The sequence below is a fragment of the Camellia sinensis genome, chromosome 8 (assembly GCF_055761805.1).
Source record: "Camellia sinensis isolate YWXY chromosome 8, ASM5576180v1, whole genome shotgun sequence".
In the NCBI taxonomy this organism is placed as follows: domain Eukaryota; kingdom Viridiplantae; phylum Streptophyta; class Magnoliopsida; order Ericales; family Theaceae; genus Camellia; species Camellia sinensis.
This window is the reverse complement of record NC_138968.1, coordinates 159550995-159569519: the sequence shown is the minus strand read 5'-3', so window position 1 is coordinate 159569519 and position 18525 is coordinate 159550995. Positions and strand designations below refer to the sequence as shown.

At 35.0% G+C, this 18525-nt stretch overlaps 2 protein-coding genes and 1 pseudogene across 3 annotated transcripts; 1 reads left to right on the top strand and 2 right to left on the bottom strand.

The window, feature by feature from the left end:
- Window positions 1-978: 978 nt before the first annotated feature.
- On the bottom strand, window positions 979-4472 carry LOC114320093 (Tetratricopeptide repeat (TPR)-like superfamily protein). Its single transcript, XM_028267190.2, has 2 exons — window positions 1650-4472; window positions 979-1412 (listed from the first exon to the last, which is right to left on the bottom strand). The coding sequence occupies exon 1, from the start codon at window positions 3354-3356 to the stop codon at window positions 1923-1925; it is 1434 nt and encodes a 477-aa protein (XP_028122991.2). The 5' UTR covers window positions 3357-4472; the 3' UTR covers window positions 979-1412; window positions 1650-1922.
- On the top strand, window positions 3952-7855 carry LOC114304456 (uncharacterized). Its single transcript, XM_082885723.1, has 4 exons — window positions 3952-4142; window positions 4353-4461; window positions 6319-7343; window positions 7690-7855. The coding sequence occupies exons 1-4, from the start codon at window positions 3952-3954 to the stop codon at window positions 7853-7855; spliced, it is 1491 nt and encodes a 496-aa protein (XP_082741849.1).
- Window positions 7534-17173, bottom strand: LOC145798224 (cellulose synthase-like protein B4; annotated as a pseudogene). The gene is made up of 6 exons (XR_014339212.1): window positions 16900-17173; window positions 16470-16634; window positions 16017-16149; window positions 15157-15292; window positions 9316-9432; window positions 7534-9187 (listed from the first exon to the last, which is right to left on the bottom strand). The product of XR_014339212.1 is annotated as a cellulose synthase-like protein B4 (transcript).
- Between the last annotated feature and the right edge of the window lie 1352 nt (window positions 17174-18525).

Sequence of the window (18525 nt, the reverse complement as noted above, 5' to 3'; positions counted from 1 at the left end):
TCAATGTAATTTTTTTTGTTTTTCTATTAAGAGTTGTTGTCTTTTATATAATCTGGGAGTTTGTGAAATGAGATTATTAACCATAAGGGTAAAAATGTACTTTCAAAAGGATCAAAAAGTGAGATGTAATTAGACCAAATCTCAGGAAGTGTCAATGTAATTTATCCTAAAAAAAAACATATTTATTATTTTTTGTTACCCAACATATTTGAGATATTTTTACTACATTAAATGTAAACAGAGTTGCAAGAAACAATCTAGCATCCAAAAAAACAAAACAAAAAACCCATAAGTATTATTTGAAAATTAAATCATTTATTTGTTGGACCACAAATGCAATAAATTGATCTATATATTATATTCTAAAAAATAAATAATTCGAATTATTGAGATGAGACCTACAATAAGCCTCACAAGCCCAAACAATATAATACAGTTTCCAAAAAACAACTCCTATGTCTATATAACAAGGACCCGACTCCTCTTTAGGAGCTATTCAGCACTAGTGAGCCTTGATCTGGGCCCATGTCAATGATTCAAATCGTTAATGTTTAGAATCCATCGAGTACATTATCCTTGTAAAAAATCATATTGATGATAATCACTTGATTAGATTACATTTCTATCACAATTTATTTTGAATCTTTTTTTCAAAATGTAATCTACTTAAGTGGTTATTAATATCCGATCAATGTAATTTTTTATCAGAATAATATACTCGACTGGTTCTAAATATTGAATGATTTGGATCATTGGTATAGATCCGGATTAGAACTCACCAATGCTGAACGGCTCCCTCCGGGTCCATATAACAAAGTGGATTGATGTGATGAAATTTCCAACAGTCAAAGTTGTTTTCCTAGTGCAATTCATTACCATTGGACCCTTAAATTGAGATGGAAAACTCTCGAAACAAGAAGTTAAATTTATGTAATATGAAATTTATATATAAGATAAAACTAAACCATAAAATAAAAATTTTGGATAATTTATGAGTTGATAACGGTAAATTTATAATATTATTCAATTGAAATCATTCAAAGCAAAAATGCTTAGGACCCTCGAAATTGGGACTCTCATGACTCCTAAATGATGTGAACCAATCATGTACTTTTACTTTTTTATTTTTTATTTTTCTTTCTTTCCTGGACCAATCACGGATGAGTGAGGTGGTGGGGTTGTGTTTTTTTTTGAGGTATGTAGCATTTTTGAAATGGGTTTCACCTCTCTACCCCATTGGGTACCATACTCATAGCTGCAACCAGGGACTTGGTAGGCTGCATTGATAGAACTCGACAGATCATGTGGTTGTGGAGTGCCAGTCTTCAAGCCTGATAATATCTGAGCCGCTGATTTTGTGAGTTCCATTGATCTTCCAAATTTTTCTTGTAAAACCTCATTGCTTAATTTGCCTAACAATAAGACCCAAAAAAAGAAAAGAAAATAAAAGAAAAAGAAAAAGAAGAATAACTATGAGGAATTGTAATTTGTAACTGAGAAATTCTAAGGGGAGAGGAAAATAGAAAAAACACTAGGCAAGGAAACACATTAAATTTTTATTTTTGTGTACACTACTGAGGTAAAATCTAAATGAATAAATGTATATACTGATATTGTACCAAACATGCGCTTGCTGAAGATGAAATTACCTCTACAGCAACTTTACAGCCCAGCTGGAGTCTTTGAATTGTGAGCTTCACTCAATTTTAATTTCTTCCTAACGCACAGTAAGCACTCACTCCCTATCAAACAATAACTTTTGTAGCTGACGCCAAGTAACTGGGATTTTAGGCTTTCACAGTTAGAATGATATGACACTGTGTCGATCATATTACGATTCTACAAATCATAAAAATGCTTGTCTTTCCCAAAGATTTAACCATCTGAAAACTCAAAGCAGGGAACCAAATCTCAACAAATCCTTACGCAGACTCAATCATACTATAAGCTGGAACTTTTCGAATTCCAACCTCCGCCATTGCTTTCCTCAAAGCAGTGGCGTGTTCCCACCTCTCAGCCTCAGCATAAATGGTTGATAATAGCACGTATTGCCCACAATGCCGTGGTTGCAACTCAACCAGCTTTCTCGCTACTTCATTAGCCAACTTAGTGGCACCGTGAACCTTACAAGCACCCAAAAGAGCCCCCAAAACAGAGGCATCTGGTTCAAAAGGCATCGTACTTATAAACTCAGTTGCTTCACTCAAAAGCCCAGCTCTGCCCAAGAGATCAACTACACAACCATAGTGCTCCATCCTTGGAATAATGTTGAATTCATGCAACATTGATCGAAGCAATGCCATACCCAACTCCACAAGCTCAGCATGAGCACAAGCGGTGAGAATTGCAACAAATGTAACCTCATTGGGCTTCAATCCTTCTAACTTCATCTTTTCGAACGTGTCTAATGCTTGCTTCTCCTTACCATTTAAAGCTAGTGAAGAAATCATTGCATTCCAAGTGCACACCTCTTTAACCGCCATTCTACTAAAAACTTTGGTAGCATATCCTAAACAACCCGCCTTTCCATATAGATCTATCAAAGCCGTTCCCATAAAAACAGTCAATTCAATCTCATTCTTGATAATAAACCCATGAACTTGCTTTCCTTGATACAGAGCTCCTCCTCCATCACAATTATTAGCACATGAAGATAAGACACTAACAAATGTAGCTTCATTGGGCTTCACAATACCCCCCATTACCTCCTCATCCACCATCATCTTCTCAAAAAACCAAATTGCCACCGCAAAGTACCCATTCCTCCCAAACCCATTAATCATGCTCGTCCACGAAACAACATCTCTCACATTCATGCGTTCAAAGAGCCAAATAGCCGAACCCAAATCCCCATTCTTGCCAAACGCATCGAGCATCGCATTGCAAGCTACAACACACGGTTCAGGCATTTCATCAAACACGTTGCGGGCATCAGAAAGATTACCAATCTGTGCATACAAACTGAGAAACGATGTCTGTACGAATGGGTCGCTTGATATGCCTCGCTTGATGGCTTGGGTGTGGAGTGGCTTGCAGAGATAGGAAGACAAGGACGGTGAAGAGGAGGCGGCTTTGAGAAGGGAAGAGAAGGTGTGGGCGTTGGGTGGGGCTTGGTGGGCGAGCATGTGGGTGAAGAGGAGGAAGGTGTTGTGGGGTTGAAAAATGTTGAGATAGGCTCTGATCAAGGCGTTGAAGAGGAGGGTGGTCTTCCATTTGAGATGTGAGGAGGAAGTGTTGTGTGGATTGTGGAGGAGGTGAGCGTTGGTGATTAAGCGGGAATGGAGTTGTTTGATTTGGTTGGGGTGTTTGATGAAACGTTGGAGGAGATGCAGAACAAGTTCAGGTGAGTGGGGCATACCAACTCATGAGTCGTGACAGGCCACCGCTTTGCTTTCGGTTGTATCTTCTAACTAGAGTGGCCATGGAAGTTGCTGGGATTCCATGGGGGCATAGGGTGCGTCGAAGACGGCGGAGGGGCACGAGTTGCGGTGGTCGGAGGATGTCGGATGAGAGAGAGAGAGAGAGAGAGAGAGAGAGAGAGAGCGAGCTTGGTTCTGGTTGGGTGCAATAGCGGTGGCGGAATATGGGGGGTTTTGGGGGTTACGGTGATAGTTTGGGAGGTGGGCTGACAGCGATCGGCGAGGCTGGGAATGGAGTCTCGCTGGAGAAGGGTGCCGGAGATGATTACACTCCGTTTGGATGCAATGGTTTGTTAACAAAAAAAATTGGTGAGAACAGAAATTTGGTTAAGTGAGGGGTAGAAAAAGGTATCAGGATCCTCTGAAGTTTTTCCTCTGAAGTGATCCCTGAAGTGGGTTCATCCAACGGCTGGAAATGTAACTCACCAAAATACCTCACTGTCTCCAAATGTCACATCTTTTCATACTCCTCTGTTCCATCTTCTTCCTCTCAATCCCATCTTCGTCCCCGATTACCCAAAACTCGGCGGCCATGGACTCGCCTTCCGTAGACCTCCCAACAGCTCTTCCTAGTCAGTACCTGGGCCTCCTCAACGCCTCCGACATTGGAAACTTCTCGAACCACTTGTTCGCAGTCGAGTTCGACACCGTTCAGGACTTCGAGTTCGGAGATATCAATGATAACCATGTTGGCATCAACATCAACACCATGGCATCGAACTAGTCTGTTGCGGCAGATCTGAATCTGAAAGGTGGAAAACCCATCATGGTTTGGATTGAATACAATTCGATTACGACTCTTATCAATGTTACAATTTTGCCGCCTTCTTCAAAACCCAGATTGCCAATTCTTTCTTTGAATTTTGATCTCTCTCCAATTCTCCATGAATGGATGTTTATTAGGTTCTCTTTTTCCACTGGTTTGCTCGCTAGCTCGCATTACGTATTGGGTTGGAGCTTCAAAATCAATGGAGCTTCCAAATTGCTTAGCTTGAATTCTCTGCCATCATTGCCTGTAATAAAGAAGATAGACAAAGCTCTGGTTATCAGTGCTTCCAAATCTCTTTTTGTTTTTTTTTTTTTTTTGAAATTACTAACCAAAACGACGCCGTTTTGGTTAGTTACATTTCCAGCCGTTGGATGAACCCACTTCAGGGAACACTCCAGGGAAAAACTTCAGAGGATCCTGTGGGTAGAAAAAGACCACCGTTAAAACGGCAGTGATTGAGAGCTCTACTGAGCTGGCAACCTTTCTTAAAAATTAAAAAAGAGCAAAAAAAAAACAAAATAAAGGAAAGAGAAAGATAATTTAATGTCAATTTAAAATTATATTTTTAGGGCTCAAGGCAATTTCCTCATTAAAATTATGTTTTGTTTCTCAGTAAAATGGTGAGATTAGATAAAAAAGAAATAGATTTAATGATTTTTTTTAAAATATTAAAATTATTCTATAATAGAATAAGTTGAAAAAATAATTTATTAATATAGGAAGTTATTTTCGTAAAATAAAATAAAATAAAATATTTTTCTTTTCTTTTATTCTTTTCTCTTGTGTATTCTATTCAAATAAAATATAAATAAAAAATCATATTCACTATGCTTGGTTTCCCTTTTCAAAAAATATTTTTTAGAAAATTCTACTTTCTTATTTTTTGTAATTTTTTTTGTTTTTACTGATTTCTTTAATATTTTAAGCAATTTTTAAAATTTTTAGACATACCAACTTATATGTATCTAAAAAGGAAAAAATTTGTGAAGAAAATCTTTTAAAAATTCACTAAATACCCAAAATACAAAAAAAATATAAGAATTCAGTATATTTTTTGTATTTTTATGTATTTATTAATTTTTCAAAATATTTTTTCACAATTTTTTTATTTTTTAGATACATCTAAGAAAAATACATCTAAAAAGTAAAAAAAAATATTTAAAATTTTAAAAATATTCACTAAAAACAAAAAAATACAAAAATAAAAAAACTTTATTTTTAAAAAACTTAATTCAAAAAACTCAAACCAAACACATTGATTATCTTCTTTTTTATTCATTAAAATACAATGGTGAGAAACAGGGCTTTGGGGACAAGCCAAGTAAGCGATCACTTTGGGCCTCCAAAAATTGATTAAAAAAAATATTATCATAAAATTTCAGCCATTATACTTGTTCATAAAAAAATTACATCTTAAAAATAAATAAAAAAGCTAATTGATGTAATGAACTATTTAAAATTAATGAAGGATTGTTTCTCAAATATATAAATTATGTATAGATTGATCACATTTGTTAAAATTGCTTCTGCAAAAGAAACTTTTCAAAGTTGAAATTGATTAAATCTTATATTAAGTTAACTATGTAACGAGCAAAATTAAATGGATTTAATTGACAAATTGGATAAAACAAGCTTGATTAGTAATTTTGTAACTAATGTGAAAATTATCATGTTTAAGTATTTTTTATTTAGGATGCTAGCTTTAATTACTTTTATCCTTAATCGTAATATATATTTGAATGATAGTAATCTTGGAAGAGAATGAGAACGTGATTTTAGATCTTCATGATTCTAACATCTGAGGAATTATATTTTTTTTAAAAGCATATCATGACAATCACATACTCATTCACAATAGTTGGCTTATTCACACAGCTAATAATTTGAGTTTTATACACATTCCTATGAAAGTTCAAAATTTATATAGTAAATAAAATTAAATTATTAACTAGTCCAGTTTTGATTAAAAAAAAATCAAAATCGGTTCATATTAGAAGCTTGTTTTGAAACTTTTTTTTTTTAATACGTATAAAAGCCCCATATTAAAAGCTTACTTTGAATCGTGGAACTAAATTTTTTCGAATTGATTGATTGGCATTTGTTTATTGAAATCAATATCTTATTTTGCAGGAGTCTGTAGGACCATCCATTGAAGAAAATGAACTAAACAGAGGACAGAATACACCAGAAGATGAAATTGCATTGTCTGGTCTCTTGAATTTAGAAATAACATGGCCAGCTAAGCCTGAGTCAGAAAAAACCGAGCATAGTCTTACAAACAGTGCACAACTGCAGAGCAAAAGTTCTTTAAACTTGGCTGGAGTTGACTTGGATAACTTATTCACTGAATCAAAGAGGGACTTTGTTTCTAATGCATTGGAAGAACAGCCAGAAATTAACAAGCAGAGTGAGAATGTAGATATGAATGCATTTGCCAGCCAAGAAAATTTTAGCTTATTTCAGAACGTTCAGCATTCCGAGACACCAGTCAGCGCTTCTGAAGTAAAGCATGATGACGGGTTCTCTGGTTGGAAGGCTGATTTTCAGTCTGCTGATTCTGGAAATCAGCACGAGGGCGCAAGATCATTTGACCCTTATGTAGGATCTACAGTTGATCTTTCTGCTAACATGGATTCTGTCTTTGGACCTGGAAAAGACGTAGCAGATGAAAAACCAGCCTCAAACCCTTCAGCTTTAGGAACTTATGATTGGATTCAAGGTGAGCTGTGGAATAATTCTGACTTCTTGGCATCTCCCCAGGCTGACAAGGTTGATGAAACCATCAAAAGTAAGGACAACATAACAGCAGATAATTTGTACAATAATTCTTCTACAAGTTTTGATTGGTTTCCAGATGATCAATGCCTAACCAGTAGCATGATTGAGCCCGACAATAAGACAATCAGTGATGATGATGATTCCTTTGGTGTTTGGAATGATTTTACAAGCTCTACTAGTGCACAAAATCCTTCTAAGAATTCTTTGACACAAAGTGGTAATCAGATTGCCACTACTGACGAAAAGACATCAGATATAATTTTTCCCAGCTTAACCAACAACTTTCAAGCAATGGATTTTGGTAGTTTTTCACAACCAGATCTGTTTTCTGGATCATTTAGCAATCAAAATGGTTCTTTCGAAGTGAATAATACAGAGTCAGGAGTCCCTGCCTTGGACAGATGTGTTCTCTCAGAATGCTTTTTTTTTTTTTTGTGTGTGTGTGTGGTTAAAATTCCGTTTCTCCATCAAGTTTTTAACAAATTGCTATAAGGGCTTGTTAGAATGGATCTTCAAGAACTCTATTTAGGTCTAAAGTGCATCAGATTCTTGTTTTGCATATCCAAGTTTTTCTTTTTTTTAAATCGTTGCTTGTCTTTTGCTTTGCATTCCTGGTATCAACCTATAAATTCACAAGGTTGAAATCAATTTCTGAATATAGTTTTGGATTTCCTGTAAGTTGAACTTATCAGCTTTATCTTTTATGTACTTATGCATGTTTAGGATGGATGATGTAAAAGTTGAAGGAGTGACTGTTGGACAAGCAGATGAAGGCGGAGATATGTTCAACTCAGCCATACAGTCCAAGGACGACATGGAGAGTTTGTTGTCACAGATGCATGATCTTTCTTTCATGCTCAAGAGCAATCTTTCAGTCCCCTCAAAGTAAAATTTTCTAACCTTTTCAATATATTATGACCCACTTTTTAGTTCTTTTAACTTTTATCATGCAGTTGTTCATTATTCCATATGTATTCTAGTTTATGGCCTTGCATCTTGTTGGCCTTACAGAGACTTATTGTAATTCACCTTAGGCCTGGATGCTATGTATAGAAATTTAGCAATCAGATTGGCAGTAGGTTCATTCCTTTGATTCAAAATCGCTGATTCAATCAATTGCTTAGCATCAGTAGTGTTATAACTCATCCCTGAACTTTCTCATTTTGCAGCCTACTCTTTAATATTATGGCCATGATTCATTTATTTTCATGAAAATTAATTCGGTACATTTTAACCTCTGAGAATGTTAGTAAATACTATTGACATAGCCTGCTGCTGACTTTAACACCGCATACATTTTTAACCCGCCTTTTGATGCGTGACTTTGTGACATGTCTGTAACAAAATCCTTTGGATTTTTCTTCTTCTTGTTCATTTAGGTTTTCTGTATCATTGCATTGTAGCCTAGCAATGTTTAGGGTTACTAAAATTTGTGTTTAGATTGAGCATATAGAATTCATGAGAGACCTTTAGTATAATCCAAACTAATTTTAATATTTTTGAGAGTTGCTAGGTCTAAAGTGTATAGATAAAAACGGCATGTACATTGATCAAGCTTTGTGAAGTTTGAAGGATTGTACTTGTGTTGATTGACACAATTAGTGGAGATCTGGAAGTACAAGTGAGAGTTGGACAGACATGGATGCAGTTTTACAAAGCCCGTCTACATAAATGGATGGTAACAGTAAGTTTCATTCAAGACTCAATTCCTTCTTAAAAGGTCCATTTACAGTAGTGCACAGACAATAATACCAAAGCCCCTGACTTGAATATGGTGGATAAGGGAATCCCGTACTTCCCTTTCCCAAGCCCTTTCAAATATGACGAGAAGCATAACACTACACACGCACTACACATGACCTCCCCTACCCCTTTCAAATATAATCTTCATCATGTTATTACTATCGCTTCATTTTGATTGAGTTTTTTTTTTTTAATAATAAAAGTACTGTTTGTAAATCATTTTGCAATCGGTAATTATAGAAGAAGATTTGAATTTCCTCACTTCTTGTAAAACCACAAACTGATTTCCAAAAGGGTCGTCCTTCAATCCATCATAGAAGATTTGGGGAAACTGAACAAATGCAGTGTCCCTTTCGTTGTTGTTGGCACCCAAAAACAAACACATTGCGTGCAGAACCATTTGGGGATTGTCGACATACATATCACAGTCCACATTCAGCATCCATGCAGCGCTTGTCATCACTCCTGATACTCTTCCCTGTTGTTAGTCACACCACAATTCTAAGCTTTTAAAAAAGTGAGTTTTATTAAATAGACAGGGCACACAAATAACATAATTAGATTTTAATATTTTCAAAATAACAAAATCACTGAAGATATTCTTACCAGAACATTCATAGCACCAGCTTTGAAATGATGAGAATGCTTTGGATGTTTCTCTCTGGATATATGGGTTAAATGAGGCACTTCATTTGCAATGCCTTTCTTGTTCTCCCATATGACCTAAGATAATATAAGATGCGTTGGGTATATCTTCTTATTGGAGTGTGGGACCCAATTGATTTATTAAAATAGTTTAATTTGGTTTGGTATTAGTTATAATATATTTTTATATATTATATCTAATTTATGAAAACCTAATTCAATTTGCATACAGCTAGGGTTTTGATAAAACAAGTCCTAGATTTAACAATATATATATTGTTTATATTTTTGCTCCGAAGTAGTGGAAAAGAACGGCAGCCAACATTGATTCATGGTTTTTCCGTGAGATAGTACTCCTTTTGGTGGGTTTGTTCTTGGTTAACAAGCTTCTTAGAGAAGTCTAATCGGTGGGTTGAATATTGGTGATTAATTTGTTGCTTTGGATTCGACTGTTTTGGATGCATTATTTTGGGTCTCCTTTAACTCTGGTTCTGAAGATTTTGGTTCATCTATTTGGTGAGGTCTTTTCTCTTGTTTATTTGTGATTATTTGGAATTTACCTAAGGGTGGTTTTGTGAGACCATTCATGTCTCATTTGTAATCGTTTGGAAACTTTTTGGTTGATAGTGGAATCAGATTTCGATACCGTGGACGTACCTCACATTGAGGGAACCACGTAAAAATTTTTGTATTGCTGTTGATTTATTTTTCCACATTAGTTTTTATTCCCATTGATTGATTTACTTGTGGGGCATGATTGATTTTCCCTAACAATTGGTATCAGAGCTTACGGTTTATTTGGGTTTATTTATTTGTGTAAATTAATGGAGGGGAATGTGGGTCGCATATCTAGCTTCAATGGAAGTAATTAGGTAACTTGGAAAATTAAAATGGAGGACCTATTGTTTTGTAAAGATTTGTATGGATCCACTGAGGGTGATAGTGATAAACTCGAGGGTATGAAAGATGGTGAATGGAATAGGCTTAATCGAAAAGCCGTTGGTGTTATCCGTCAATGGATTGATGACAGTGTATTTCATCATGTTGCTACTGAAACTTCGGCACATGATTTATGGAAAAAGTTAGAAAGTCTTTATGATAGAAAATCAGCCACAAATAAAGCCTTCCTATTTCGTAAATTGGTTAATTTAAAATATAAAGAGGGCAGCCCTATACCGGAACATTTGAATGAAATAAAGAGTATTGTTAACCAACTTGCTTCTATGAAATTTTTTTTTGATGATGAGTTGCAGGCTTTGATGCTACTTAGTTCTTTGCCCGAAAGTTGGGAGACATTGGTTGTGACAGTTAGTAATTCGGCGTCCGATGGAGTTGTCACAATGGGCCAAGTCACTAGTAGCTTGTTGAATGAAGAAACTAGAAGAAAATCAACGCGTTCCTCTCATTCAGAAACATTTGTCGTAAGAGGCCGAAGTAAAACAAGAGGGAGGAGTAAGACTCCTCATGGTCGTGATCAAAGCCGTGACAAATCAAAAGATGGTTTTTTTTCAAAGAAAGACATTGAGTGCTATTATTGCCATGAGAAAGGGCCCATGAAGCGAGAATGCTGAAAGCTCAAGAACAAAGAGAAAAGGCGTGACAAAAGTGTGGATAAGAAACAAGAAGATACAACGGCAGTTACTACCGATGATCTCATGGTCGTTTGTGAAGATGATTGTATCAATTTTGTGGGCCAAGAGAGCAATTGGGTGATTGATTCTGGTGCTTCTTTTCATGTGACTTCTCGAGTTGATTTCTTCACTACCTACACCGAAGGAGATTGTGGTTCTGTTCGAATGGGTAATGAAGGTTTGTCCAAGATTATCGGCATAGATGATGTTTGCTTGGAAACAAATTTGGGCTGCAAGTTGTTGCTTAAAGATGTGAGGCATGTTCCCGACATTCGCCTCAATTTGATCTCTACTGGGAAGCTAGATGTTGAAGGCTTCAACAACAAATTTGGTGATGGAATATGGAAGCTCACAAAGGGTTCTTTGGTGGTGGCTAAGTGCAAGAAGACTCATACACTTTATTCAATGCAAGGAAAAATTTGTAAATGTGTTGTCAATGCACTTCAAGATGATACTTCTATCGAATTATGGCACAAGCGGCTTGGCCATATGAGTGAAAAGGGGCTACAAGTTTTGTTCAAAAAAGTGTTTCTACCCGGTTTGAAAGGTACACATCTTAAAACTTGTGTTCATTGTTTGGCGGATAAACAACATAGAGTTTCTTTTCAGAAAAATGTTGCTTCTAGAAAAGAAAATGCGTTGGAGTTGATTCATTCGGATATTTGTGGTCCTTTAAAAGTTAGAACACATAGTGGTGCACTTTATTTTGTTATTTTTATTGATGATTATTCAAGGAAAGTTTGGACTTTTTTACTAAAATCTAAAAATCAAGTTCTAGAAGTATTTAAGCATTTTCAGGCCATGGTTGAAAGAGAAACAGGGCAGAAATTGAAGTGCATCTGATCAGACAATGGTGGTGAATACATTGGGCCATTTGATGAGTATTGTCGCAGCCAAGGTATTCGGCACCAAAAGACAGTTAAGAAGATTCTTCAACAAAATGGCGTTGCCGAGAGGATAAACCACACCATTGTGGAAAGAATAAGGTGTTTGCTTCCACAAGCTAAATTGCCAAGATCCTTTTGGGGTGAGGCAATGAGGACAGCGATTGACGTGATCAATTTGTCTCCTTCTTATCCTTTGAATGGTGATGTTCCAGAAAGAATTTGGACTGGTAAAGATGTATCTTATGAGCACATGAGAGTGTTTGGTTGCCGAGCTTTTGTTCACATTCCAAAGGATGAGAGGTCCAAGCTTGATAGCAAGTCAAGACAATGCATTTTTCTTGGCTATGGCCGTGACGAGTTTGGCTATAGATTGTGAGATCCGGCTGACAAGAAATTCATTTGAAGCCGTGATGTTGTATCTCTTGAAGACTAAATAATTGAAGACTTTGGTAAAGGTGATCAACCGGAGCCAAAAACTAGTGATCTCATTGACATGGATCCATCTCATTCATCTTTAGTTGATGATGAAAATGTGAGAGATGTGCAGCCACCTATTGAAGATGTGGAGAATAATGCTAATCCTAATGAAGTTGAACCAGAAATTGAGGAAGAGCATCCAACTCAAGTATCGTCACCATAACTTGAGTTGAGGAAATCTACAAGGGACCGACAACCTTTAAGAAAGTATCCTCCCAATGAATTTGTGTTGATTTCCGATCAAGGGGAGCCTGAGAGCTACTAAGAAGCAATTGAGCATGTAAAGAAATGTGATTGGAAAAAGGCCATGGAAGAGGAGATGAACTTTTTACTTGAAAATCACACCTATGATTTAGTGAAGTTGCCTAAGGGGAGGAAAATTTTGAAAAATAAGTTGGTCTTCAAATTGAAGAATGATGGCAAGAATCTGAGGTACAAGGCACGTCTTGTTGTGAAAGGCTTTGGGCAAAAGAAAGGTATTGACTTTAATGAGATTTTCTCGTCGGTTGTGAAGATGTCTTCTATTCGGGTTGTACTTGGCATGGTTGCAAGTATGAACTTTGAAGTTGAACAACTTGATGTGAAGACCGCATTTCTTCACGGTGATCTTGAAGAAGAAATTTATATGGAGCAACCAAAAGGTTTTGTGGAGAAAGGGAAAGAGAAATTTGTTTGCAAATTGAAGAAAAGTTTGTAAGGCCTTAAGCAAGCCCCGCGACAATGGTACAAAAAATTTGACTCTTTCATGATGAATAATGATTTTTCTAAAACTACTTCGGACCATTGTGTGTTTGTGAAAAAATTTTCGGATGGTAAATTTATTATTCTTTTGCTTTATGTTGATGACATGTTAATTGTGGGTCAAGATTCTACCATGATTAACAAGTTGAAGTTAGAGTTAAATAAATATTTTTCTATGAAAGATTTGGGACCGGCAAAGCAAATTCTTGGTATGAAAATTGTTCGTGATCGCAAAGAGGGCTGATTTGGTTATCTTAAGAAAGCTACATTGAGAAAGTTCTTGAGAGGTTCAACATGAATAAAGCAAAGCCGGTTGGTTGTCCACTTGCGGGTCACTTCAAGCTTAGTTCGAATCAATGTCCTACAAGTGAGAAAGACAAGGAAAAGATGCAGAAAATTCCTTATGCTTCAGCAGTTGGTTCTTTAATGTACGCCATGGTTTGTACAAGGCTGGATATTGCTCACGCTGTTGGTGTGGTGAGTCGGTTTCTCTCTAATCCGGGTAAAGAACATTGGGTAGCGGTAAAATGGATTCTAAGGTATCTTCGAGGGACTTCGAAGGTGTGTTTGTGTTTTGGGGATGGTAAGCCGATGCTTGATGGGTTTACAGATTCTGACATGGCTGGCGATGTTGATTCTAAGAAATCTATTTCGGGGTATTTGATGACTTTTGCAGGGGGAGCTGTGGCATGGCAATCTAAATTACAAAAATGTGGTGCGCTCTCAACTACCGAAGCTGAATTTATTGCCATTACGGAAGCTTGCAAAGAAGAGTTATGGTTGAAGAAATTTTTGCAAGAGTTGGGTTTGAAGCAAGAAAAGTATGTAAGTGCTATCCATTTGAGCAAAAATTCTATTTTTCATTCGAGATCAAAATACATTGATGTGAGATACCATTGGATTCGTGATGTGTTAGATTCGAAATTGTTATGACTCGAAAAGGTTCACACAGATGATAATATTTCAGATATGTTGACTAAGACTTTGTCGAGGGACAAACATTTAAAGTGTCGAATTTTGGCGAGTATGGTTGATGTCTCCACCTAAGTCGATAGGGGGAGAATTGTTGGGTATACCTCCTTATTGGAGTGTGGGACCCAATTGATTTATTAAAAGAGTTTAATTTGGTTTGGTATTAGTTATAATATATTTTTATATATTATATCTAATTTGTGAAAACCCAATTCAATTTGGATACAATTAAGATTTTGATAAAACAAATCCTAGATTTAACAATATATATATATATATATTGTTTATGTTTTTGCTCTAAAGTAGTGGAAAAGAACAGCTGCCAACATTGATTCATGGTTTTTTCGTGAGATAGTGCTCCTTTTGGTGGGTTTGTTCTTGGTTAACAAGCTTCTTAGATAAGTTTAATTGGTGGGTTGAATATTGGTGATTAATTTGTTGCTTTGGATTCGGCTGTTTTGGGTGCATTATTTTGGGTCTTCTTCAACTCTAGTTCTGAAGATTTTGGTTCGTCTATTTGGTCCTCTTGTTTATTTGTGATTATTTGAAATTCACCTAAGGGTGGTTTTGTGAGACCATTTGTGTCTCGTTTGTAATCGTTTGGAAACTTTTTGGTTGATAGTGGAATCGGATTTCGATCCCATGGACGTATCTCACATTGAGGGAACCACGTAAAAATTCTTGTGTTGCTGTTGATTTAATTTTTTCGCATTAATTTTTATTCCCATTGATTGATTTACTTGTGGGGAATCATTGATTTTCCCTAACACGATGAGATAAAACATAATTCAAGTTATTGGTTCTTTTTAATATATTTATCATCCATGAAAAAATCAAATTAATCGGAGATGCATACCCCATCATCAGATCCTAATTTTTTTTAAACAAATTATCAAAATCATACTAACCGTTTAATTTTTTTTTTTTAAAAAACAAATGTAGTTTTGTTATGAGGCTACAAATATCAAATTAATTTAATTTTTTTCCAGTAGATGATCTTTTCGATAAATTTATAATATGAATAGTTCAAATGAACGAAATAGGCTTTAGAACAAAACCTCCCATAAACGTCAGAGCACAAATTCATGAAGTACCTTAATGATAGAAGCATGGTTTTTCCGTAGTATATTAGCAAAATCAGCAAAGCTGCCACTAAGTTGACAAGGCATGTCCCTTTTGGATGCATCTTCTATTTTTTGGCTAAGTTGTTCATATTCATCATACACAACCCAACACAACACAAACAAGCAGATGATGAACACAGATTATTGGCCCTCATGATATATGCAAAAAACAGTTTAATAAACAAACAGTTTTCTAATTTTGTTTCTCCATATTTTGATTGTTTCATTTTCAACCTAACATGTTGAATGTGTATTAAAAATAATTTCTATGACTGATGTCGTTAATATTCATTGTCAGAATCATAAATATTTTTTAAATAAAAAATTACACCTTAGCCCCAAAAAAAATCATTTACAAATTGATACAATTGAAATGTTGAGGAGCAAAAAACAATACGAAGTGTATACTTTCGTGACTAAAAATGTAATTTACCATTTTTTTTTTCTTGTTTGGTTTCAAAATATTTTAAATTCTAACGATAAATATCGACGACTTCAATATTTGGGACCGATTAAACACTTATTGTCTAGAATGATCTAAATAAATGTATTTTTTAATTTTTTATGAAAAGATATGCAGAAAAATAGAGAGGTGATGTGACCTAAAAAGATAAAAAGTGTACTTATATAGTGTATCCCAAACCAAATATTAACGGTTAAAATATTAAGAATCAAAATAATACAATGCAATACACAAACCCAAAAGAGTAATTAGGCCAAAAATTTCATTAAAACTTGTAATTTCATTACTATGCAATACGTAGAAGGTGTATTAGAGGAATACCATATTCAAATCCAGAGATCACATTTTACAATTACCTATAATATTTTTCCAATCTTGTAGGAACTGGGGTGAAACATCCTGAGATGAAATAGGCTAACAATAGAAGAATCGAAAGGGAGCTCTGACTTGAATTGAATACTTTTTATAGAAAGGAACCCATAGCTGGGTGAATTTAGAAGCTACAGAGACATGGGTTTGTTTGGCATGAAGGTTTGGGTTGGGTCGAAACTATTTTAGTCACAAAAAGATAAAATAAGTTTTTTAAGTCAAGTTTGGCAATTTCAATATAATCCACATTTTTACCTTTTTATCTTTTTTCCATTACATCACTTCTCTACTTTTCTACACATCTTTTCGTAAAAAGACAAAAAGTGTACTTAGGTCATCCCAAATAACTCCTAATAAGACAAAATGTCACATCCAAACTATAATTATTTCATTTTTTGTTTTACAAAAGTTAAAAAAATCAAAAAGCTCATATCAAACAAAACTTTTTAACTCAAGACTAAAATAGTAAAAAAAAAACTAAAAAGTTAAACAGCCAATCCATAATCCAAATGAAGGCTTATCAGCTGGGTATAATCTACTGCTAACAGGGATAGCACTGTGTTCACTGTCAGGATAGGTGGTTCCAGAATAGGGTCTGCCGTTGTAACAAACATGTCTGCTGAAGGCAGCTCAGGCTTCCCATTTCACTCACCGAAAAAAACCAAAACATTTTATCATGGACATAATTAAGAATAACATAAATTAACAAGTTAAACTAAATTAAAATTAGATTTAAAAGTATATGGACCAAATTATTCAAATTAAAATTATAGGGTCTAAAGTAAAATTTAAGTCATACTACAAAACAAATCAGATTTAAAAAGAAATCAAAACAAAGTAAAACATGTGATGGACATCGTGAAGAAGAAGAATGAATAAACCAATAGTATGAATATACCATTGCATGAGAATTTGAGGATACGTTTTGTAGTCAACTTGGTTCCATTTAGTGCTGACAGTGAGAAGCCAGATGAAAGTGAAGCATGACTCGCACAGAAACGCTAAGAGCCAACTGAGTCCATGATCTTTGAAAGAGAGGAGACAACAAACTAAGAGAGAGGGGAAAAGGAAGAGGGTAATGAGTTCGACAGCTTGATGTATGTTGTTTTTCTGAGCGACTCGATCGTAGAGGAGTAAAGAAATAGGGTTGGTCATTCAGAGAAACCAGAGGTTTATGCCTTCAATGTTCTTAAGAGAGAGAGAGAGAGAGTTTGTAAATGGAGGAGAGCTTTGTGCGTTATTGTTATGGTTATTTAAATGAGAGTTTGCAAATGGAGAGCTTTGTGCCTTCTTGTTATGGTTATTTTATCAGTAATGCTAAGTCCTCTAATTTTGAAATTTCAAAACCAATTTTTAATGACATGACAAGCACTCATTGAATATATTTTATGTTTTAATAGGATCACTGTAACAAATTACATTTTTGGCGATAAAATGTGGCGACTAAAAAATTTATTCGTCAAAAGTTGTAAAATTGACGATTAAAAATTATATTAATTGGTAAAATTACAATATTTAACTACTAATTTTTTTTAGTCGGGATATATTAATTATTGACGACTTAAAAAAAATTTAGTTGCTAAAAATGCCACAATTGGCGGCTAGAAAAAATATTTTAGTCACTGTATAGTTAGTTTTTGCTACTAAAATTATTTAGTTGTCAAATGAAAAACAAAAATTTACTTTTTATCTTTGGTGATCAAAATTTTAGTTGTCAAAAATTTATTTTTAGCGACTCAAAAAAATTTTAGTTGCTGTATAGTTAGTTTTGGCTACTAAAATTATTTAGTCGCCAAATGAAAAATAAAAATTTACTTTTTATCTTTTAGTCGCCAAAAAATTATTTTCAACAACTAAAAATAATGTTTAGTCGCCAAAAAACTAAAATATTTGGTGGGAAACGTTTCAAATTTTGAAAAGATTTATAAAATTAATTAGTGACCAAAATATTTAATCACAAATTGTGTAAAATGACCCGAATATATTTTGCACATACATATGTATTCACACATGTAGATACATATTCAGGATTGCTCTTGATGGCAGTTATGGGCCTGATGTTCCCAGTTGTGCTTCACGTTACACACCAACTCCCTCTCTCTCTCTTTGGTGGGAGAACAAATTTCTCCCTCCCTCTCTCTCTCTTTCTGTTGGTCGGATCCTTCAACTCTAGCGTTACCACTTCGCACATGAACACCAGCAGCCACTGGAGTAAAAAAGCATTTCTCCCTCCCTCTCTCTGTCTCTCTCTATTGATTCTGCTGAACACATCTATGCGCAACTATATATATTTGTCTCTATATTTATATATATAGAACAAAGACCTCTACTCAACTGTCCATATATACTTATTCAAATTGAAAACATAGACCCTATTTTGTGATTTTGAAAATTGGGTAATCACTGGCTTGCTACCACACCACTGTTAGCCACCATTGTTCTTGCCTGGTATTTCCTCTTTCCTCTTACGTTTCAATTTGAAAACTTTTACTTCTTATCAATTTTTT

Coding starts and splice junctions, on each gene's coding strand:
- LOC114320093 (XM_028267190.2), bottom strand. CDS start 3,356: ATGCCCCACTCACCTGAACTTGTTCTGCATCTCCTCCAACGTTTCATC.
- LOC114304456 (XM_082885723.1), top strand. CDS start 3,952: ATGGACTCGCCTTCCGTAGACCTCCCAACAGCTCTTCCTAGTCAGTAC. Junction 4,143..4,352: donor AACACCATGGCATCGAACTA/GTCTGTTGCGGC, acceptor TTTGCTCGCTAG/CTCGCATTACGTATTGGGTT. Junction 7,344..7,689: donor TTCGAAGTGAATAATACAGA/GTCAGGAGTCCC, acceptor ATGCATGTTTAG/GATGGATGATGTAAAAGTTG.